Source organism: Vicugna pacos, chromosome 19 (assembly GCF_048564905.1).
Source record: "Vicugna pacos chromosome 19, VicPac4, whole genome shotgun sequence".
In the NCBI taxonomy this organism is placed as follows: Eukaryota; Metazoa; Chordata; class Mammalia; order Artiodactyla; family Camelidae; genus Vicugna; species Vicugna pacos.
In genome coordinates this window covers 36,996,806-37,019,980 of record NC_133005.1, presented here as the reverse complement: position 1 = coordinate 37,019,980, position 23,175 = coordinate 36,996,806, and the positions used below count along the sequence as shown (strand labels likewise).

At 51.8% G+C, this 23,175-nt stretch overlaps 1 protein-coding gene and 1 long non-coding RNA gene across 5 annotated transcripts in view; one reads left to right on the top strand and one right to left on the bottom strand.

Annotated features, from left to right (window-relative positions):
- LOC140687457 (uncharacterized) overlaps nucleotides 1-2,794 on the bottom strand; it is a 284,201-nt gene extending 281,407 nt beyond the window's left edge. For 3 of the 4 annotated variants that reach the window (XR_012061806.1, XR_012061807.1, XR_012061804.1), the window contains exon 1: nucleotides 2,534-2,794. This is a non-coding gene — a long non-coding RNA (uncharacterized lncRNA). Of the gene's footprint in view, nucleotides 1-1,824; nucleotides 2,107-2,533 lie in introns of those variants that run through there. The other variant, XR_012061805.1, reaches the window with a different exon arrangement.
- A 124-nt stretch (nucleotides 2,795-2,918) lies between these two features.
- PEDS1 (plasmanylethanolamine desaturase 1) lies at nucleotides 2,919-22,776 on the top strand. Its single transcript, XM_031687969.2, has 6 exons — nucleotides 2,919-3,147; nucleotides 10,248-10,367; nucleotides 18,481-18,572; nucleotides 19,224-19,368; nucleotides 20,218-20,430; nucleotides 22,478-22,776. Exons 1-6 carry the CDS (start codon nucleotides 3,024-3,026, stop codon nucleotides 22,597-22,599), a joined length of 816 nt encoding a protein of 271 aa, XP_031543829.2. The 5' UTR covers nucleotides 2,919-3,023; the 3' UTR covers nucleotides 22,600-22,776.
- The last annotated feature ends 399 nt before the right edge of the window (nucleotides 22,777-23,175 follow it).

Here is a 23,175-nt window from a genome sequence, read left to right as displayed (position 1 = left end):
TTATATTAAAAAAAACGAATGAGGAAATATGACACCTAAAGCACAAAGAAAAAATTAAATTATACTTCAACAAAAGTAAAAAGATTTGTTTGTGCATCAAAGGACACTATCAAGAAAGTGAAAAGACAACTGACAGAATGAGAAAATATTCGAAATCTATATATCTGATAAGGGTCTAGTGTCCAGAATATAACAAGAACTTTTACAATTCAACAACAAAAAGACAACCCAATTTTCAAATGGGCAAAGGATTTAAATAGACATTTCTCCAAAAATATGTACATGTGGCCAAGAAGCACATGAAAGGTGCTAAACATCGCGAGTCGTTATGGAAATGTAAATCAAAACCACAATGAGATACCAGTTCACATCCATGAGGATGGTTACAACTGAAAACAAAATAACAAATGTTGGTGAGGATGTGGAACAGTTGGAACACTCATACGTTGCTGGTGGGGATGTAAAATGGTGCAGCTGCCATGGAATAGTTTGGCAGTTCCTTAAAAAGTTAAACAAAGTTACCATTTGACCTAGCAATTCCATTTCTAGATATATATCCAAGAGAAATGAAAACATATGTTCACACAAAAAGTTGTATAGGAGTGTTGATAGCAGCATTATTTATAACTGCCAAAAGTGGAAACAACACAAACTCCATCAATTGAATGTGTAAACAAAATGACGACTATCCATACAATAGAATGGTAATTCTCATAGAAAAGGAATGAAGTTCTACAACACGGATGTATCTTGAAAACATGCAAAGTGAAAGAAGTGAGACCAAAAAAGGCTAAGTCTTGTATGATTCCATTATATTATATGAATACATATATAGATATATTTTCTTTAGAAGCATGTGAATGTCCTATATATTAAAAATAAATTTTAAAAATATACATAAATCAAGTCATGTAATTCCTCTATTCAAAACCCTAGACAGAAGAGACTTCCCAGATCATTTTTAGGAAAAACCAAAGACCCTCTAAATCCTTTCAAGACCCTGCTTTATCTGCCCCTCTCCCTTCCTCTCTGACCTCTCCTCCTCCCACCTCCCCGCCCCCACCTAGTTCCCATCTCACTGGTCTCCTTGTCGTTCTTGGACATGGCAAGCATGTTTTTGCCTCAGGACCTTTGCACTCACTGTTCCCTTGGCTTGGAACAATTTGCCCCAGATGTTGGCATAGCTTGCTCCATCCACTTTAGGTCTTGGCTCAAGTGTCACTTTCTTGAACAGGCCTTCCTTTACCCTCACCCCCACCTCCCAGGAGACTCTGTCATGTTCCCTGCTGCTTCCCTATAACAGCCTGGGCCAGGTCGGTGCTTAATGTTATGTTAACGTGTTGAGAGAATGAATGAAAAATGAACTCAGATCGTCACTAGGGGATCTCCCAGACATTAGCAGTAATCAGCCATCCCAACCTGCTTGGAGATTTGGGACACTTGCAGACACCTTGGGAGGGTGTTTCCCTGAAATCTGAGATCCAGCTCCCACAAAGACAAGCTGCCTTAAGCATCCAGATTGAAAATCAAACTGTATAAGTTAATAAAAACACAAGGCTAATTTTGCCAGAATTCACTAGGATTTGGGCTGCAACCTGTCTATACCATGGAAGCAGATTTTCCTTTTCTGGGAGGACATACAGAAGGAAACAGGGAAGGAGCATGGGCCTGGATGGGGATAGTGGCCACCCAGGGTGGGAACACCCAGGAAACACACCTGGGGTGGCTGGCTGGCTTTCCCTAGTAGCTGAGAAATCCGGGCTTAACCTTTAGAGAACCAGGAGAGGATAGAGCCTCCAAAAGACATTCTAGAAGGGATCTTACCTCACTTCCCTGCTCCCCTTAGGCACCTCTTGGGCCCTTCCCTGGCCTCTAGAACGGCTCCCATTTGGTGGCACCGTACGGAATTCAAGTGAGCAATTATTGTGTACTTCGTAGTCAGTTAGGCCTGTCATCTACCTGCTGAGGTCGTAAAGTCATTTGAGCCCTATTTCATTTGGCAAGCATTTCCTGAGATTCTATCATGTGCCCTACACTTTTCCAGAATTGGGGGTTCGGCTGTGAATCGAGCAATTTCCACCCCTCAGGAGCTTACTCTCTGGCGAAGGAGACATAACTGTAAGTTCACTGCCTATGACAAGCACTGTGAAGACAAAACAGGGTGATGTCACAGTGACTGGAGGAGGGGGCAACTCAGCGTAGTCAGGAGAGGCCTCTGAGGAGGCAACATAATTGGTTATTAAGATAAAAACAAAATGCTGCCGTCTAGCTCTTGGCCCGGAGCCTAACAAATTAAGCGCTCACCAAATCTTTTAGTGACTTATTAGCTTACTGTCCTCTCCCTCAGGAGGGCAGGAGCTCCTGAGGGTCAGTCAGGTTCGACGTTTCTCGTCGCCGAGAGCACAACACAAGCTGGCACACAGTAGGTGTGTGCACGGTCCTCGTAACACCTCTACATGTGGTAGGACTCGAGAAGCCAGCCTACTATTCAAAGTGCCCAACAAGCGCTGCCTCCCCGGCCCCGGCCAGGCACCTTCCACTCCAGTTCCGCGCACACAGCAGGCTCTTGACTGTGTGTGCTGAAGAAACGCCCGCTTCTGAGTCCGCCGGCGAAGAACTTCGGCCCATTGCACAGGCCGGTAAACCGAGCCGGAGGTGGGCGTCGACACAGCCCGTGTTCCCCTGTGGTTGGCGCCGAGGCCAAGGCCGTGGCCGGAGGCAGAGCGGATCGTGCCGGCCAGAGACTCGCCGCCGCCCCACGCTTCCCCGCCCAGCTGCGCCAGCTGCGGTCCTGCCTCCCGCGCGCCGCGGTTGGCTGCAGCTCGGAGGCCGCTGATTGGCCGGCGCGGCCTCGGCGCGGGTTCCGATTGGCTGTGACGCACGGCCGGGCGAGGCCCCCACCGGCGCCGCAGCCGCGCCCGGCGCTGGGCGGTCATTGGGCGGCGTGATCTCGCCGCGGTTCCGCGGCCCTGCCGCTGCAGCCGCCGCTAGCGGAACGCACCCGGCGGGCAGGGCGAGTGGCCATGGCGGGCGCCGAGGACGAGCCGGGCCAGCAGCCGGAGCTCGACGATGATGAGGCAGCGTATTGCCGGCGCTGGGGCGCGCAGCATGCTGGGGCCCGCGAGCTGGCCGCGCTCTACTCGCCAGGTAGGACCTCCGGGGCCCCCTCCAGGCTCCCCTCCGGGCCTTCAGTCACCAGCCCGGGCAGCGGACAGAGACCCTGGGTCCCCCATATCGGAACCCCAGCCTCAGGCCCAGATGCAGAACTGCAGCCGCGGCTTCTAACTTGCAAATAGCGCCCCAAACTCCCGGGACCCCACCCCAGTGCCCCTTCCAAGCTCAAGCCAGAATCTCTGCCCCGGAGCTTTCTGGATGCAAAGACAGTCCTCAGATGGAGGAACTGCCATATCAGCTCCTCCGGCAACAGACAGCTCCCATCGCACCGCCAGGTCTGGATCCTAGCCCAGGGTACCCGTGGCTGCAAAGAGCTCCTAGTCTAGACATAGGGACCTCCCATTCCAGGACGCAGTCCAAGCTGCAGGCAGCCCCTTAGCCACATGCAGTGCCCTCGGCTCCTTAAAAGTCACACCCTATCCCAGGTTCCCCAGGTCTGTAATTCACACTCTAGGGCCCCATCTGCTCCCAGCCAGGGCCCTGGGCTGCAAACAGTGACCTCACCCCCAAATCTGGGCAATCAGGCCCCCTGGTCTGGGAACCCCGACTCAGGGGCCCCCAGCTATCGCGTGCCCCAACGCCCTTCCTCCAGAGCCTCATCCTAGATTCAATGCTTCAGTGCCTACAGACCACCATCCCCTTCCTGCTCCCCAACTCCAGCATTAACTCTCACCCTGTATTTTGGAATCCCAGGATCCCAGGTGGTGAGGGCTCTGCAAATCCTCCAGTTTAAGCTTCTCTCATATACAAGCCTCAACTCCAGCTCTTTCCCCTCCTCCATGTATGTATATTAGCCCCTTCCATTAGGACTTGGGGGTCCCCAGACCAGACCATAACTTAGAGACCCTTACTCTAGTTCTACCGCCAGACCAAGGTTCCTGGCTTCTTCCTGCTGTGCCTACCCTTTATGCTTTGGCAAGCACCAGCCCCTACCCCCTTCTCTGACTTCCACTTGAGCCTGAAGAATCTCACTGCCAGGCCCTGAGAGGGACAAGTATCCCCAGGGGTTAAGGAAGTGCTTTTGAGAACTCAAGAGTCAGGCGACTGGGAGGCCCCTCTGCCTGGGTGTCACCATCACATCAAGCTTTGTTTGTCAAACATTCTGACATCTCTCTGTTTGCCAGGAGGCAGCCGCCATGTACAGCCCTTGCCTGGGGTGGGTGGGAATGGGTCCACTACCACCTTTGGCTTCCTGCCCAGACTGGCCTGGGTTTGCATACCATCTCTGCCATAACTGTCTGTGTGACCTTGGGCCATTTGCTTTCTTGTTGAGTCCTAGGTCCCCAGAGGCCTTTCTGGACTTGCAATTCCCTGCTCTGGGTGTGATTTTTTTTGTACCTGCCTTGTGCACCTGTCTCATTCTGCCATGGTTTTTTCAGCCTGTTCCACAGACACCCAGCTTCTGGACTTAAAACCTCCTGTGCTACCTGGGACAGGCTGGACTTGGTGTCCTGACTCTGCTTCTTAGCTGTGTGACCTGGGATAAGCCGCTTTCCCTCTCTGAGCCTTAATTTCCTCACCTCTAAAATGGGGACAAGATAAAGTTTATCTGTTTTTTAATGTCTGTTGAGAAAAGGAAATGAAATTATTTACCTTGGCTCAGTGTCTGGCATATAACAGGCAATCCCTGTTATTAACCCAATATCTGATCTTGGGTCTTGGGTAAGCTGCCTCACCTCTCTGGTCCTCAGACTCACCACTTGGGAATCAAGGGTAAGGATTCAGAGGCCTCCTCTGGTGTCCAGCTCTGCCCACTTGAGGAAACTCTACCTGCTTTCAACCAAATCATACCTAGGCCTTCTGAGCCTCCCCAACCATCTTCCATCTCCCCTGTTCCATCATGATTGCATCTTTGCTCAGTTCCGGTTTCCCTAAGTGCCGCTCACTCTCTGAAGAACAGCCACACAGTCTCCTGGTGCCACAAACCTACAGCCAAGCCTCACTCCTCCTGCCCTGGTGTTGGAAGTGGGAGAGAAGAGAGAAGAAACTGGTTTTTCCAGGTTCCATAGGCCTCCCTCCGCCTTCCTCTGTCCCTTCCCAGTGTGACTTTGGAGAAGAACCTTGACCTCTCTGGGCCTTACCTAGAAAATGAAGGGTTAGACTCAGTACACATTGAGTGCCCTTGTCCCAATCCTTGTTCCAGTCCCTGGGGGCAAAGCGATGCACCAAACAGGAAAATGAAGCTGGCATTTTAGTTAGCCCAGTAACTAAGGGAAATATCTTACTTGCCCAATGGTGGCAAGCACTGTGGAACAAATAATTGGCAGAAAAGGGGGAAGTGAAATGCTAGGGACAATGACATTTTAAAGAGGGGGCAGTTAAGGCCTCACTGAGCAGGTGACATTTGAACAGAGACCAGAAGGGAGGGAGGCATGAAGATATTTGAGGAAGACCTGGTCCAGACCAGGGACGCAACAAGTGCAAAGGCTCTGAGGTGGGAGCAAGCCTGGAGTATTTGCAGACCACCAGGGAGGCCTGTGGGCTGGAGCACAGTGAGTCAGGGGAGAGAAGGAAAAGTTTCTAGGCTCCAGGACTGACTTCTTGAGATTCCTGGGGCTACAGATGGGTTGGCACTGTGACAGTCAGCAGCAATAATAGGACAGTTGACATGGTTGACCTTTATTGAGCACTGTGTACTGGGCATTGCCTTCGTTCGCTCTCTTTTCATCCTCACTACAGTTGTCTTGGGTGCACCCTGATGCTAACTCCGTGTGACAGACCCCGTAGCCACCTCAGAGCTCCGCCCCCATGTGTGCTCTTCCTGCCGCTTGTCCTGCCTGAGATTAGGCTTCCACCTGCCCCCACCGGAGGGGAGGGTCAGCAAGGCCAGGGACTGCATCTCTTTGGCTTGCCTGCAGTGCCTGCACCCTGTCATTTCCTGAGGCTTCGCAAAAGCGGTGACCTGCCTGCCCATGATCACACAGTTAGCAGGACCAGAACCAGAACACTGGTCGAGGGCGTTCTAGGTTCCATGTTCTGAATCTTCACTCTGGAAGTGAGCCAGCCCAGGGTGGGTGTGCAGGAGGGGCGCCAGTGCTCCAGGTCAGTGGGGCAGCATGTGTGCAGGGCCAGCCATAGAGACGGTGGGCCTAGTGTCGATTGAGAGCTGTGAGTCGTCTGATCGGGGCAGCTTGGGGTGAAGCAGCCAGAGCCCGAACCTGTGGGCCTCGGGTGTCTGGCCAAGGAGTTAGGGCCTGGTTCCATGGGTCCCAGGAGCCATAAAGGGTCCACATTTGGGTTTCTCAGCACAACCCCACCCTCTGCCTGGCCTCTTGGCAGGCCTTCGCCACCCTCAGGGTCAAGCCCAGAGGTGAGGCAAGTGTCCAGCTTCCCAACAGGTGCCTGAAATCTGGCTATGTGTCCCCCACCTCTCAGGTGCCTCAGCTCCGGGGGTGGATCCTGAGGGGTCACTAAGGCCAGCTGTTCACCCACGCTGGCTCACTACGGGTGCCCCTGCCCTGTGGGACACAGGGACTCTTAGTGTGGGGTCAGGGGAAAGGTGGAAGGTGTCAGGAGTGCTGGGTGGGAGTCCTGGCGTGTAGTCCCAAAGCTGAGCCTAGGTTCTGTCCCCTAAACAGGCCTCCCTGAGGCTCCTTCCTGACCAGGCCTAGTCCCTGCCACACTCCTGGCCCTGCTTTCTCTATGTCTCCCTCAATCTTGTTCTTTTTCCATTTCTTTGTCTCTCCTTCTCTCTGGTCATACTTGTTCCCTTCTTCCTCTTTGTCTGTCTTTCCTTCTCTCTGTTTCTCCTTTCTGATTCTGTGTCTCTGATTCCTATTCTGTCTCATCTGTCTCTCTGTCCCTCGCTGGTCCCTGCCTTCTCCCTACCTCCTGTCCCCCCATCTCCCCAAGGCCGAGGGTCTCCTAGTGGCCCAGAGCCACCAGGAGTGCAGGTTATCTAGGGCTTGTCAAACCTGATGCCAAGCCTTTGGCGGCAGCCTGTCCTCAGGAAAGCAGAGGTGGCCTCCCCTGCACCTCCCAGTCCTGCACAGCCACCACAAGCCCAGCCCCCTCCCCAGGCCAACGGGCAGGCACTGCTGTAACTCAGCCCAGACCATGGACCCTGGCCAGGCCCGGACTGGCTCAGGGAAACAAGGCTCAGTGCTCTGCCAGAGGTGGCCCAAGCTCTTCTGTCCTGAGCAGAGTCCTTCCCCTCCCCGGGTTCTCAGTCTGCCCATCTGTGAAGTGACACCATTTAGAACACCTGACCATGCAGGCCCTCCCAGGCTGACTGTCCATGCTGTGTCTTTGAGCAAGTCATTTCATCTCTCCACACCTGGTTTCTCCCTCTGAAGGGTAAATGGTCCTCAGTCCACAGCGTGTGGCAAGGGCAGGTTGCCATCATCCCTGGCACTGTACCTGGCAGATAATAGGTGCTCCATGAAGGCCACTTTTTATTATAGATGTGTTTTTCATGGGTCATAGTTGAAGCACTTGATCTGCAGAAGGGTCCAGCTTCCAGAGGCCAAAGAGAGTTTAGATGGGAAAATATTCAGATTTCAGGACATTCTCCACGGCATGGGGAGAGAGTTGGGCCATCTTTGGAATCGTAACAGTCTAGAACATCTAGGCTAACATGTCCTAAATCGAGCCTAGGCTCCAAACCCAGCTCTTCATTTACCCACTGAGCCTTATTTTCCTTGTCTAGGAAATGGGATCACACAGTTCCTCCCTGGAGAGACTAGACTTGAATGAGGGATTATGCTTCAGGCTCAAAAACTCGGATGGTTGCAGGAACCTGACCAGGGCTGCCACCAAGGAAACTCATCCAGTATGAGGCCACAGGGAGGAAGGAGGACTGGGTTTTAAGTGTAGCCAATTTTGTTTTTTAACTAAGAGTAAAATATGCCAGAGGGAGCAGGTCTGCAACCTCTTTGGTGTGGGCTGCACCCTGGACCCCAGCCCATAAAAGGCCTCAGTGGATGTTAGCAGCCGTTATTTCTACTTGATTACATTGCTGTCTCTGTAGATCTCTGAGCCCCAGTCCTGGCCGCAGACAGGAACCACGAAAGGGAAAGCCCTTCTGGTCCTGGTCACGGTGACCCCGGGTGGGACGACTGGGATGACAGGGCCCGTGGCCCCAGGGAAATAACCTCTGACTGCGAAGCGGGAAGTTAGGGGCTTCTGGGTCCGCTGCTGAGCGATGCTGTTGGGATCCTAGCCCTTTGTGGGCCTCAGTGACCCTGGGCATGTCCCTTCCCCGCTCTGAGCCTTGGTCTTTTCCCCTGGCAGCTGTTCTGATTCTGGCTCAGGGTGCAGTCTGTTGCTATGCGTCCTGGACAAGGCCTTTTCTCTCTGCAAGCCTGTTTCCCTACCAGGAACAATGGCACGCCTTAAACTACCTTCCCACAGTGCTTCTGGAAGGGGTGCCCAGAGACAAAGCCTGGCAGTTTTTCTTTACAGTCATGGTTGGGAATTTATTCATTCCGCAAGCATTTACTGAGCACTAACTGTGTGCCAAGGCCCTAGTGAGCAAGCGAAGCGTGGTCCCAGGCCTCCTGAGTTCACATTTAGGTAGGGGAAGATGGATGTTATATAGGCAGTAACGTCCCTCGTGATGGGCCCCATGTTGGGGGAGGCCAAGGGTCAAAGGAGGCATCATGGATGGCTTTCTGGAGGTGGAGACTCCAGATCAAGATTTGTAAGAGCAGGAGGGGAAAGTGTAGCTCAAACGGTAGAGCGCATGCCTAGCATGCATGAGGTCCTGGGTTCAATCCCCAGTACCTCCATTAAAAATATATATATATATGACAATAATAAATAAATAAATAGACCTAATGACCTGCCCCTCATGAAAAAAAAAAAGGATTTGCAAGAGCAAATTTGCCCTTGGGACCAGCTGTCTGGGAAAGCAGTGTTCCCAGAAGCCCTGTCACCCTTGCAGTGTTTTTATTTCCTTTTGCTTTTTTAAATTTTAATTTACAATTATGAAAAAAGATTTTTGCTGGAGTAGTACATTCACAAATTTTAAATTCAAAAGAGAATGTTTGACTTTAGAGTTTTTCTTTTTTTATGTAAATGACTGTTGTTTGGCATTTTTCCATTTGCACTTGCCAGTTTATCCTGGATGTCCCTCCACAGCCACATATGAACAGTCACCCAGGCTCTTTCCCTGGCTCCAGAGACGCCATGAACCAAATTAATTTGTCTGATTCCCCTAGCAGTGGACACTATGGTTATTTTCAATGTTTTGACTCCTCAAACAAAGCTTCAGTGAGTGACTCAGCTTGTCCGAGCTCACGTGCTATTAAAAATATGTGCCAGCACTTAAAGAGAAGATTTCACACCCACATCCTGATTTCTGGCTTCTTTTGAGAATCTGAGGCTCTGGTCTCCCTGGGCCCACACTCCCATCTGGCAGTAGTCAGCCAGTTAGTGGCTACTGCTCTGGGAAGGGCACAATACTGTGGTGTCCTGCTGTCCCCACCCCGCCCACCTCACTCCTTCATAGCACCTGCCTGGCCCCGGGAGACTTCAAGAGTTTGAGATCCCTCACCTGCACGGCCTCTTCTTCCCTGTGGCAGGAGCCCTAGAAAGTATAACCAAGGCCTGTTTCTCCCTGCTTGATATCAGTTGGGTGGGATCTGGAATCTCTGAAACTAAAAGCTCTTTGTAGCCTCTGCCTCCAAATAATTACCTACAAAAGGGGACAGGTGATGGGATGAAGACGATTTAAAAAAGAAGCTCATTAAATTCATTTAGGTGTCTCCAGAGAGAGCCCAAAGGGGCCCAGGAGACCAGCATTCTGGTCCTGTCTGCCAAAGAATTGGCTTGTGCAAGACCAGCTTCACGGGCATGTGGCCTGTGCATAGGGGCCTGCATTCAGAAGGGTCCCACGCTTGGTTTAATGCAACCAGCCCTGAGCGTCTGACCTTGGGAGGGCCCTTCCCCTTCTCCAGGCCTCAGTGACATCTGTGAAATGGTCAGGCAGTCTCTAAGTTCAGCCTGTGGGGAGCACCTTAGACTCACAGAATACAGTTGAAGAGTCCCCATGGGCCCAGCTCTGCCTGGCTCTGATCCTCTACCTTTTGTCACCTGCCCCACACTCAACCTCCCGCCTCCTCTCTCTGCAGGCAAGCGCTTCCAGGAGTGGTGCTGTGTGGTCCTGTGCTTCAGCCTCATCGTTCACAACATGGTCCACCTCCTACTGCTGGCCCGCTGGGAGCACACGCCCCTCGTAATGCTGGGTGTCGGTGAGTGCCAGCAAGCCCTTGCTGCCTGCCTCGGTTTCCCCCAGGGGCCAGGGACTTACCTAGTGTCTGCACCACTCTGATGGCGACTTACACACGTGCCTCTGTGCACACGAGTCGGGTACAGGCTGTGGGAACCCTGCCTCCCATCTCAGTCAGTGGCACCTGTGTCCTTCCTGTCACTTAGGCCAAAAGCCTGGGCCGTCATCCTCAGTTTTTCTCTTTCCCTCACATTCCACATCCAAACTGCAAATACTCTTGGCTCTTTTTTCAAAATGCATCCAGAATTCATCACTCTCCACCTCCACTACGCTCACCCTAGTCCAGCACCATCCTCTCCCGCCTGGGAGCAGAAGCCTCCTCCCTGGTCTCCACCTTTGCCCCCTGCTGTCCATTATCCACAGGCAACTGGGAGGATCCCATTAAGTCCTCTTGGGGTCACACCACTCGTCTGATCTCCCCTGCATACTTAGAATAAAACTCAACTCCTCCACACAGCCCAGCCCCAGCTCCTCCTTGCATCATTTCCCTCCTCTCCTCTGGCTTACCCTGCTCCGACCACACTGGCCACCTCACTGTGCCTCCTCTGTGCTCTGTCGGATACACTCCTACCTCAGGGCCTTGGCACATGCTTTCCCTGTGCCTCAAACTCTCTTCCCACAGCCACCTGCATGCTTCACTCCCTCATCCAGGTCACCTCCTCAGGGAGGCTCTCCCTCAAAAATAGCAACCCTGACATCCAGTATCCCTCACCCCACTCTGTTATACAGTCTGTTTCTTTCTTTATTATCTGTCTCCCTTCACTCAGATGTCAGCTCCCTGAGAGTAGAGATTTTTGTCTGTTCACTGTTTTGTCCCTAGCCCCAAGCACAAGGCCTCACACAGTAGGTGCTGGATAAATATTGAATCTGGATGAATGAATGAATGAGGAAGCTGCAGCATGGTAGTGCCTACCAAGTGTTTCCCATCAGTCAGCCGTCACCCATCCACAGCAGGGAGGTGATGTGCAGTTGTCATCATTTTCCAGGTGAGGAAACCGAGGCTCATAGAAGGGACTGGCCAAAGTCACATGTCAGACCAGAAAGCACAACATAGTTCTTAATTAACTGTCCCCACTCCCAGGTCCTGGGATGACTCAGTTTCCTTCCTCTCCACACTCTGCCCCTCCTCTCTTCCCTCTGCCTCAGGCTCTCATGCCCTCCCTGGCCCTGGGCTCCCAAGCAGGGCAGCTGTGCCCTTGGCTGCCTGGCCTGCCCTAAGTGTTCAGCTTCCACAATCTCATTAAAAGCGTTCTGGTGGCCTAAGCCAATAGCACTCAGGCCAGCTAATTGAGCCATCTGGGTCTGGGGTGGGGGTGGGCATTTGCTGGGGGGCCTTGGCTAGGGGGTGGGACCAGCTGGAGGGGACGGAGTTTAACCCATCCAGTGCTGGGGAGCCAAGGCCCCGCCCACAGGAGCCAGACTCACCTCCTCTGCCCAGGGGTGAGAGGGACCTGCACCTCCAGCCTCTGCTTCTGGCAGGGGTGTAGACAGTGTGAGCCCCAGTGCCCCATCTCAGAGTGGCTACAAGCAGGACCTTACAGACCTGAGTTCAAGTCCCAGCCTCACCAGTTCCTGGTTGTGTGGCCTTGGGCAAGTGTCATCGTATCTCTGAGCCTCATCTGCCATATTTGTAAAGTGAGACTGCTCTCAGTCCCCTCCTGGGACCATTGCAAGGGCAAATGCAGGTGTGTGTAACTGCTGAGAGGGCCAGTGACTAAATAGAGGTGAGCAGGGGACACCACCTAACATTCCACTCACCAGGGCTCAGACCTTCCGCCTCAGTGGTCAGTTTAACAATGGATATTTCCCGAGCCTACCGTGTGCCAAGCCCCATGCTGGGCTCTTTTAACTCTTGGTGGCAACTTAGTGAGGAGATTCTGATCACCATCCTCTGAGAGGCCCAGTGACTTGCCCATTGGCCCTCACCCAGGCAGCAGCAGAGTCTGGGACTGCACATCCAGACCTGCCCGGCTACTGAACCATGGACTCCCTGACGAGGGTATCCAGTTGGCACTGGGAAGAGAGGGTGTTCTAGGCAGTGGGCCCAGTTTGGGCAAAGGATCAGCAGCACCAGAACCCAGTGTGTGTTGTGCGAGCCAGGACGGGTTGGGGAGCCCGGGCAGGTCACCACCTCCCTTCCCTGTTTAGGACCAGAGTTTCCTGCCCTGTGCCGAGCAGATCTCTCACCTACATGTGCACCAGCTCTTCTATCCCACACCTTTGCCTCTGGGCTGATAAGAGCAGACAATCCCCTGATAGTGGTGTTTGCACAGTTCCTAATCGATTTAAGTAGCTGCCCTGATTTGTGTGTTGACTCGCAGAAAGTGAGGGCACCATGCCAGCCTCCAGAGCCCACCCCAGCCTAGTGCTGTCTCCCCAGAGGTTCTGGTGCCCCTGGCAGGCCCCAGAAATGACGGGAGCCAGAAGCCATGAACAGGTGCCTAGTTAATAAACACAAACAGAAGACGCAATATTGGGAAGCAAAATCAAGATAAGGGAGTTGGCAAAGAAGGCCTCTGAAAAAGTAACATTTGCACAGAGACCTGAAGGAAGTGAGGGAGGGGCAGACAGTTATCTCTGGGCCGGTCCTTCCAGGCTGAGGGAACAGCAAATGCTGAGGCCTTGAGACTGGTGTGTGCCCTTAGCATTTGGAGGATATAGAGGAAGCCAGTGTGGCTAGAAAAAGTTGGCCGAAGGAAAAGTAGTTGGTGGCAGTTCAGAGACACAGTGGGGGCAGGTGTAGTTCCTTGAAGGCTGTGGTCTGGACTTGGAGTTTTATTCTACAGGCCGTGAGAAGCCATTGGTGGCTTTCCCACTGGGAGCTGACGTCATCTGATGCTGCAGGGAGGCAGATAAGGGCAGGGAGGGCCAGAGAGGAGGTAAAGATGGTGGCCCAGACCCAGTAGGACAGTGGAGGTAGTGAAAGCCTTCAAATTCTGGGTGAGCTGTGAGAGGTGAGCTGCCGAGATGGAGGCAGGGGCAGGGGCAGAGTCAGCAGCAACTCCCAGGCTTTTGGTCTGAGTGATGGAAGGAACAAGATTGGGAAGAGGTTGGAGAAGCTCACTTGAGGGAGGATGCTTGAGCTGCCTCCCTGAGGACCAAGGGGAGGTGTGGAGCAGGAAATCGGAGATCTGGGTCTGGAGTTGGGAAGGCAGCTGGAGCTTGAAATCTGTGCATCCTGGGAGTAGAGGCAGTGTTTGAAGCCCAAATGCTGGCGGAGGACCCCTCACCCCAGGGACTGAGTGTGAGCAGAGAAGAGGCCCAAGGCCTCCACTGCTTCCAGGATGGGAAGAGGAGGAAGAGCCAGCCAAAGAGGCGGGTGGGGAACCCGGAGTGGTTGCAGAGGCTGAGAGGAGAATGTGTTTCCATAAGACGTGGGGTCAACTAGGAGCAGCCACGTGCAGACCAGCAAGACAGGGCAGTGACGGGCCACCGTGGAGTCATTAGAAACCTTGACAAAGACAGTGAATGAGTAACAAGTGAATGGCCCTGGGAGCCCTGAAATGTTTGCTGCACTTGTGGAAAGTGGAGGAAAGTGTGGGGGCTTGTGAGCTGGGGCTTTAAGGAGTGAGTAGGAGTTTTCTGGCCAACAGAGGGGACAGTGTTCCAGGCTGGTGAGTGGAAAGGTCAGCAATGAGGTCAGCAGTCACAGGGCCTTAGGTGATGGCCATCCCCTGGGTCAGGTGCAGGAGTCTCCATGGGATTTGAGTAGAAGGTGGTAAAGACAGCATTTGGCCTCAGGAAGGTATGGACCAGCCCTCAGCAGTGTCTACTCCTGCCTCAGCCACTCTGTCTCCACACCAGGCCTTGAGGTAGGCAGGGGCCAGGAAGTCCCAGCTGGATGACCTATGGGGAGATGGAGGCCCCAAGGGGCCCAAAGGCTGTGTAAAGTCACCTGGTGAGTCATCCACCATCTCCCACCCATCCCTGGTTTCCTGCAGACAGTGTGGTAACCAGGCCCAAGCTGCCCACCCCCAGGGTGAGCCAGCCACAAGCACTGGGACAAAGAAGCTTCTGTGTGCTCGCCTCTGCCACCCCACCCCCATTAAGGAGGCCACGGGCCGCAGGCCTGGAGTCCAGCAGGCCTGGATTTGCTGCTCTAGAACCAGCCCCCTCAGCCCATAGAGGCCAGAGGATCAAAGAGCCATTTCCTCCCAGAGGGAGGGGGAGGGCTACTTCTCTCCAAAATAATTCCTGACATCTGCCTAAAGCCCACTCCTCTCCCTGCTTGGCAGCCTGAAAAGGCCAGGGGCTGGTCATTTGAGGGGTGACATGGCTGAGGCTCAGAGAGGGGAGTAATATTTAAACTACTAACTAACTACATTTGAGAAACACTTACTATGTATGTCCCAAGGACCTGCATTTATTGACCCATTGTATCAACTGACTGTAGTTAAGTCAGGTAAGTACTATTCACATCCCCATTTCCCAGACCTGGATGTGAAGGCACAGCATCATCATGAACAGCCCTCACCGTGGTCACGGTGGCCAGCAGCCCACACTGCCCCAGCCGCTTTCCACCCTGGGCAGTCCTTACCCTCCTGGTCTCACTTCCTCCTCCAGAAAGTGGCGTGTGGTGGGGCCTCTCACAACGGATGTGAAGTGAAATAATACACATTTTTTAAAAACAGACTTTTTTTTAGAACAGTTTTAGATTTATAGAAAACAGTAGATAGTGCAGAGAGTTCCCATACATCCCCCACTCCCAATTTCCCTTATTATTAACATCTTATATTAGTATCATGCCTTTGTTACAGTCCACGCACCAGCATGGATACATTATTATATTACATATACATAGTTTATTCAGATGTCCGTAGTTTTTACCAAATGTCCTTTTTCTGTTCCAGGATCCCATCCAGGATTCCAAATCACATTTAGTTGTCATGTCCTTCAGGCCTCTTGGCTGTGACAGTTTCTCAGATTTTCCTTGTATTCAGTGGTCTTGACAGTTTTGGGGACAGTTTTGCTGGTATTCTGTGGGATGCCCTCTACTGGAATTTGTCTAGTGTTTTTCTTAGTTACATGTCTTGGGGAGGAAGAGGTCAGAGGTCAAGTGCCATTTCCATCAAGTATAGCAGGGGTATGTGCTGTCATCATGACTTAGCACTATGATGTTGACCTTGACCCCCTGGCCCAAGTGGTGTTTGTCGGGTTTCTCCACTATAAAGTTACTCTCCTCCCCCCTTCCATACTGTATTCTCTTTGGAAGGAAGTCACTGTGGACAGCCCATATTTAAGGTGTGGGGAGTTTTACTCCCCGATAATGCGCTTTTTAACACCTTTAACAAAGCACCCAGCACACAGGAAGCACTCCACTGCTAACTGTGGTCACCAATATTGTTTTTGTAATGTTTTTTATTATCATTGTTATCATCTGTAAGGATTAAATGCTTAGGACGATTAAGGAGATAAGATGTGTAACCGGCTTAGGACTGGCCTTGGTACAGTTTAGGGATTAAGAGAGATAAAACATTTAAGGTGCTGGCACAGGGCCTGGTAGCTAAGTGCTCAATAAATATCAAGTAAAAATAAGTAAGTAGCCAACATCTTTACCCAGAGAAGATGAGGGTTTATGTCTCTACACAGGCTTGTAAATGAATGATCACAGGAGCCTGAGTCGTAACAGCCCCAGCCTGTTAACAGCCTAGTTGTCCAACAGTGAAACAGATCAGCGTACTGTGGTACATCCAGACAGTGGAATACTACTTGCCAATTAAAAGGACAAACTCCTGATACACAACTGTCACATGGGTGACTCTAGAAGCATTATGCCACTGAAGGACGCTAGACCCAAAAAAGCAAGAATCCATTTGTGTGAAGTTCTAGAATCGGCAAAATCAACCTATAATTATGGGAAGCAGATATAATTTGGGGAAGTTGTGGGATCAGGGTGGTGGTTCAACTTCTCTGAGCTGTGCTCCTCATCCTAGGAGTGGGGAAAATAAATGAGGCCATCTCAGATGGTGACAAGTACTGTGAAAGTAATAAAGCAGGGAGATGTGACCGAGAGCATCTGCCTGGGAGGATGGCTTTAGTCAGGAGGGTTGGGTGACATTTGCCTGAGTTAGAAGGCTGAGGAGGAGCCAGCCACTCAGGGATCTTCAGCGGGGAGTTGGGGAGTGAGGTGCCAGGTAAAGAAACAGCAAATGCAAAAGCCCTAGGCTTCTGTCTCCCTAGTCTTCCCCGATCCCTTCCTCAGCCCAGGTTCACTCTCGCAGCACTGTCACTAAGGAACACAAGTGCCCAGCCCCAGGCAGGGCCCTGTATACACTGGCCTTTGAGCCCTGCTGAGCCTTGACCTCTTCCCAGCCCAGCCACCCATGCAGTGTCAGACCCTTTCCTGATCTGTCCTTTGGCCACTGCCTGTCTCCACCAGCCCGCCCACCCCGTCACCAGGAACTTGTAGGTGCCTGTGTGCAGCTGTAAACCCCTGCCCCCACCATCTGTCCCATGTTTGGCGTATGTAGGGGGGCTGCTCCAGGACCTCTGGAAAGCCTTTATTCATGACTTAGCCCCAGGTGCCAGAACCACACGTTCAGTGACCCCCACACACACACACACTCTTCCCCCCTCCTCGTGAGTCCTGCTCTCCAGGGAGGCATCTAGAGGCTTTTCTCAGCCTCCACAGTGCCCCAGGGCCCTGGTCAGCTGTCACCAAGGGGCTCAGGGCCCCTACAAAACTTGAAGAACCCTTACATGGCCCAGTTGGACCTTGGACAACCAGTTCACACTGAGAAACTAAATCTGGGGAGGGGGAGCGTTTGCCTGAAGTCACATAACCCAGTGGACTCATTTGTTTTCTGCATTTGTTTGCAGCTTTCCCGCCTCGTTGCCCCAGTAGACATGAGCTCAATGTCTGACTCTAGAGCTTGGGACACAGTAGGTCCTCACAGAATGTTGCTTGATAGACTAAATGACTGAATAACAACAACAACAACAACAGTATGTGTTGGAGACTCACTATGTGGCAGGCATTGTACTTAGTGCTTTCCACTGATGAATTCAGTGAATGTTTACCCAACCATATTATGTGCCAGGAACTGGGATGCAGCCATATACAAAAGACTAAAATCCCTGACTTTATAGAGCTGACATTCTTGTGGGGGAGACAGTAAATAAAAATGAAGTCCAGGATGATAGGTGCTTGGAGAAGAAGACAGGAGGTAGGAAATACTGGAAGACGGGAGTGGTTACAGTTTTAGATCAGGTGTCCCCAGAGGACCTTTGAGGTAAAGATCTGAAGGAAGTGAGGGAGTAAGCTGTATTAACATCTTGGGAAAGAATGTTCCAGGCACAGTGAACAGCAAAAGCCGAGACCCAGAGGTGTGTAAGGGTGCGCAAGGGAAAGAGAATAAATGTTTTTTAGTCACCATCATTCTCATCCATCTAGAAGAAACTGGGGCACAGAGAGGTTAAGTAACATGCCCAGTGTCACACAGCTAGTAAGTGGCAGCTGGAATTTTGAGGCCAGATGTAGCAGCACTTAACCTCTGTATTCTACTGAACCCTCAAGTGAGCGAACAGTTTGGGGGACTTTGAGGGCATCCCACTCCAGTTCTGAACAAATTCAGAACAAAGACAAGGTAAAGGCTGATGGAGGCCAAATTGTCACATTTATTGTTGATAAAAGCTAGGCTGTCTGGACCTAAGGTATTTCCTGATACCAAACCCCAGGAGGACATTTCCATCTAGTCACCCACTGGCAGCACTGGAGCAGGGTGGGCTTCCCTGTGTGGGTGAGAGAGAAGGGGACAGGCAGCTACTCATAGGGAAAGGTTGGGCTGATCTGAGCACGCCCGGTTTATTCTCTCCAGACTCACCAAGCGAATGAAGGCTTGCATCTCCCGCGGGGAAGAGCAAGTAAAGGGACAGATTGAGGCCCAGGAATGTTGTACCTGAGACTCCATTCACAGAGAAGAAAGTGTCCCAAGTAGAAAAGGGACACCCTCTCCCCTAACAGATGAGTGAGTGAGCAAGCAAGCGAGTGAATGGCTTCCTGATTTGGGGTGAGGAGTGGGCGGGGATGTCCCTGTTGTCACCCCACTCCTGGCTCACCCTCCTCTTGCCCACAGTTGCAGGGGCACTCATTGCTGACTTCTTGTCCGGCCTGGTGCACTGGGGAGCTGACACCTGGGGCTCCGTGGAGCTGCCCATCGTGGGGAAGGTGCGTATGTAGACCCATCCCCGAAGCCCAGCCTGTCTCCTCCAGGAGGGGGTCGGGTGGTCTGACCTCAGGTGAGTCCCATTTCCTCTCTGAGCCTCTGCTTCCCTGTCTGAAAGATGGGAACCATCATTCCAGCTGGCTCTCCATGCTCCTCCTCCAGGACTGGAACAAGAACCCCCTGGGATCTTTCTGGAAGCAAAAGCATCAGGCTTGGGACAGTCAGAGAACTTTGATGTGTGTCCACCTTCTTGGAACCCCTTGAATTTGGGGGCCACACTGTGTCTTGTTCTTCTTTGCCTGCCCTGCTGCACCTCACTGTTCATTTGTTTGAACTAAACTTTATTTTGTGTCATTCAGACTTTTTTGGTTGGAATAGAAAGTCCAGTACAAACTTAACCAAAGAAAGGTACTGATTCGTGTACTGAAAGTTTTAGAAGTGGAGCCAAATTAAGGCCTGGCTGGGTCCAGTAGGCTGGACAGACCATATAGTCCTCCATGCCTGTGTCTGCCTTCCTCTCTGCAGTTCCGCTCTCATGTAGGCCTTCCCCGGGTAGGGTGGCCACGGTGGCTTTGCTGCCGAGACTTCCATCCTCCCAGCTCAGTGCTGAGTGCTCAGATTTATCCCCTTTCTCGCCCCCCTGCCCCACCCAGGCTTTCATCCGACCATTCCGGGAGCATCACATCGACCCAACAGCCATTACGAGGCATGACTTCATTGAGACCAATGGGGACAACTGCCTGGTGACACTGCTGCCACTGTTAAACATGGCCTACAAGTTCTGCACCCAGAGCCCAGGTAAGCATGCTAGCTGGTGGTCGGCCTCCAGGGTGACTCTGGAGCCGGGCACACACACACCCCTCCCATGGGCCTCCTGTGGGTGCGGTGGTGCCCTGCCCATATTCTCTTCCCCGTCGGGTGCACCCTTCCCCCGGATGCTGTGAGTGCACTCCCAGCTGCTCCTTCTGAGAACTGCCTGTCTTTCCTCTTGGAATAAGCCTCAAGCTGGTGACAAGAAAAGCGTACAGAAGACCAGCCCCCTTGCCTCTGAGTTGGACTAGCTCTATGGAGTCATTGACATTTCAGACAACCCCCCTTTCCACGATGAGGCTGAGACAAGACTCCTCCCACCCCACTTTTGCTTCACTCTTCCCCTGCCCAGTCCTGCTTTCCTCACTCCCTCAAATGTTTCTCCAAAAGAGAGGATCCCCCCATCAGATAAATCACCGGCACGTAAATCCTTGTCTCAGGCTCTACTTCAGGGGAACCTGGACAAAGACTTATTCCCATTTTATTGATAAGGAAATTGAGACTCTAAAAGGCAGAGTCGCTGACCAAAGTTCAAATAGTCAAAAAACATCAGAGCAGGGATTGGGACCCAGCTCTGCCTCACTCTAGAGCCCACATTCTTAACTACTGCTTATGCTTGATTCTATGATCTGCCCACTGAGCAGAAGGAGAGACTGAGGCCCAGAGAGGAGTCTGAGCTTGTCTGAGGCCATACAGGGGGTTGGAAAGAGACTTGGGTGCTGTTCTGGGAAGGGAGCTGCCCAGAGGCGAGTGATGAGGTCCATGCTGGTGGTGGGCCCCACCCTGTGTGACTGCTGTATGGGGCCTATGAGTACCCACCCTCTCCCCACCCTGCAGAAGCCCTGGAGCAGCTGTATCCCTGGGAATGCTTCGTCTTCTGCCTGATCATCTTCAGCACCTTCACCAACCAGATCCACAAGTGGTCACACACATACTTTGGGCTGCCACGCTGGGTCACCCTTCTGCAGGACTGGCATGTCATCCTGCCTCGTAAACACCATCGCATCCACCACGTCTCACCCCACGAGACCTACTTCTGCATCACCACAGGTGCGACTACAGGATAGTATGGAATAGGCGCCGCCACTCTGTAGCTCGATCCTTAGGGTCAGAAGGGCAGAGGTCACAGTGAAAGGTCATGCAGGCCTTGCCCTGCAGGAGCATTCTCTTAGAACACGTTTCTTGAGCCCCTACTATGTGCCAGGCACTTGGTAATGAGGACACAGCAGTAAACAAGATAAACACACAAACACTTACCTCCTCCATAGAGTTGTGATTCCAACCTCCTCCATCCAGCAAATATTTATTGAGTACCTGCTATGTGCCAAGCACTGTTCTGGGCTTAGGACACAGCATTGAACAAAACAGGCAAAAATCCCTGTCTTCATAGCATTCACATTCTAACAGGGGATGTTCCAGACTGAAAAAATAAGTACTACATCTGATGGTGTTAACTGCTATGGAGGAAAAATAACGCAGTGGGTAGGAGAAGGAAATGGGAGGGGCTTCACCCTTACGGTGGTCAGGGAAGGACTCACTGAGAAGGTGACATCTGAACTAAGGGAAAAAGTCATGCAAATCTAGAGGAAAAACACTCCAGGCAGAAGCAGCAGTATGTGCAAAGGCCCTGAGACAAACACACATGCCTGGTTGGTTTGAGGAGCAGCAAGGAGTAGTGAGGGGTGTGAGGGATAGAATGTTAGGAGAGGTGAAAAAGTCCAGGTGTGAGAAGTGTCATGGGGGGAAACAAAGTAGGATGAAGGGCAGAGACTCACTAGGGGAGGGAGGTGCAGCTGTTTATATAAGGAGGTCAGAAATCTGGAAAAAGTTTGGGTCGGGTCCTGCAGATAAATAGGGACAGATCAGTCCAGGCAGAGGGAACAGCAAGTACAAAGGCCCTGAGGCAGGAACATGCCTGTTGTGAGCAAGGAATAGTAAGGAGGCCTATATGCCATAGGTAGTTAATGGGCTAGTGCCAAAGGTGTGAAGTAAGGTGAGCAGGTTTTCTGGGGCCAGCTGCTGGGTGTCTTTTTAAGGTTAAGTATACTGCAGGTGCCATCAAGTCAGGCCAACTTGGGTTCAACTATCAGCTCCTCCACATGTGTCTTTCGGAGGTTCACAGCCTCCCTAAATATCATTTTTCTTATCCACAAGATGGGGCTACAGCCACCTCCTTCATGTACCAGCCTCCCAGGGCTGCAGTGTGAATGGTGAGATGGCAGATGCAAAGTGCTTGGCACATAGTAGGTACTTGATAAGCTACAGCTACTGGTTTGGGGGTTCAGGGTTTTTTTGTTTGGTTGGTTTTTCCTTTCTGGAAGCAGAACTGAGAACCACAAATAGTACTTTTTCTACATCCTAAAGTCAGGCTTTTTAGAGGCAGGTGGAGGGGTTAGAATTTAGGCTGTTTAGTAGATCACTTAAATGGTCAGCCAGGACTGGGATCAATCTTGGTTTAGCCATGTACTAACTGAGAAACTCCCCTCCAAGCCTCAGTCTTCTCATGTTGAAAATGAGACTAATAATAGTACCTACCTCATGGTTCAGGTGAGAGGCTGTGATACAGATTAAATAAGATTATGAGCAATATTCATTGAGCACCTACTTTGTGCCAGGCATCATTCTAGGCACTGGGATCAACAGTGAAAGAACATGGGGTTTTGCTTTGAAACTGACATTCTAGTTGAGAGCTGGGGAGAGAAACTAACACAAAACAGGCAAATGGTGAATTAACGAATAGTTAATAGTTACAGGTTATCATAAAGGCTGTAAAGAAATTTAAAAAGGGTGGCATGACAGGCCTGAAGTACTGCTTAGACAGTAATCAGAGAAGGCTTCCTGGAAGAGGTGGCATTAGAGTCATTTGATAAGAAACACTGCCTCCATGCCTGGCATGTACTAACCACTCAATAGGAAAGTGAGTGAGGAGATGAAGGTGTGTCTGCATAGCCCCAAAGATCAAGCCCACTGGTGGTAAGCACCTGTCCCCAGATTCCTTGGTCAGTCCTTGTCCCTTCCCCTCTGCAAACTTACTCCCAGTTCTTCTGCTGTCCCATATAACCCCTCCCCACACCCTGCTGCCCTATTTCCATTGCAGGCTGGCTCAACTACCCTCTGGAGAAGATAGGTTTCTGGCGACGCCTAGAGGACATTATCCAGGGCCTGACTGGTGAGAAGCCTCGGGCAGACGACATGAAATGGGCACAGAAGATCAAATAACTCCTCCGAGCTGCCACCTCATTGCCAACCTTCCCCAGCTCCCCAAAACCGAAGCCATCTGCCAAATTCCAGCCTCCTTGTGCTGGCCCCTTCAGGTGGAGAGGACACCTCCTGGGCTGGGCCCAGGCACCCCCAGCCCACCCCCTGTGACACAATACTTGAGCCACTGATTTTTCATTTCCTTTTTTTCATTTTCTTTCCTTGGCCCCTCCCCAGCCACCTGAGCTGCTCTGCCAAGCCTGACTCTGCAAAAAAAAAAAAAAAAAAAAAAAAGGAGCCCCACCCTCCTAGCCATCCCTTGGGTTGAGGAGAAGCTCACCCAATCTGCACACTCCTACTGCCCCTTTTCCCCCTGGGGAGCCCTTCAGCATAGCTGGTATTGGGGCCACTGAGTCGTCTTATCTGTTTCTCTTTGCCCCCAGTGGTCTTAGGAGCCCCCAGGCACACCTAAGTGTCCCTGGAGCATTACCCTGCCATGGCACTGCAAACTGACCCTAAAGGCCTGGATGGGTAGACAGCCCCAGTCACACCTTCAGCCTAGCTTTGTCCACCAAGGATGGCAAACTACAGCAAGGG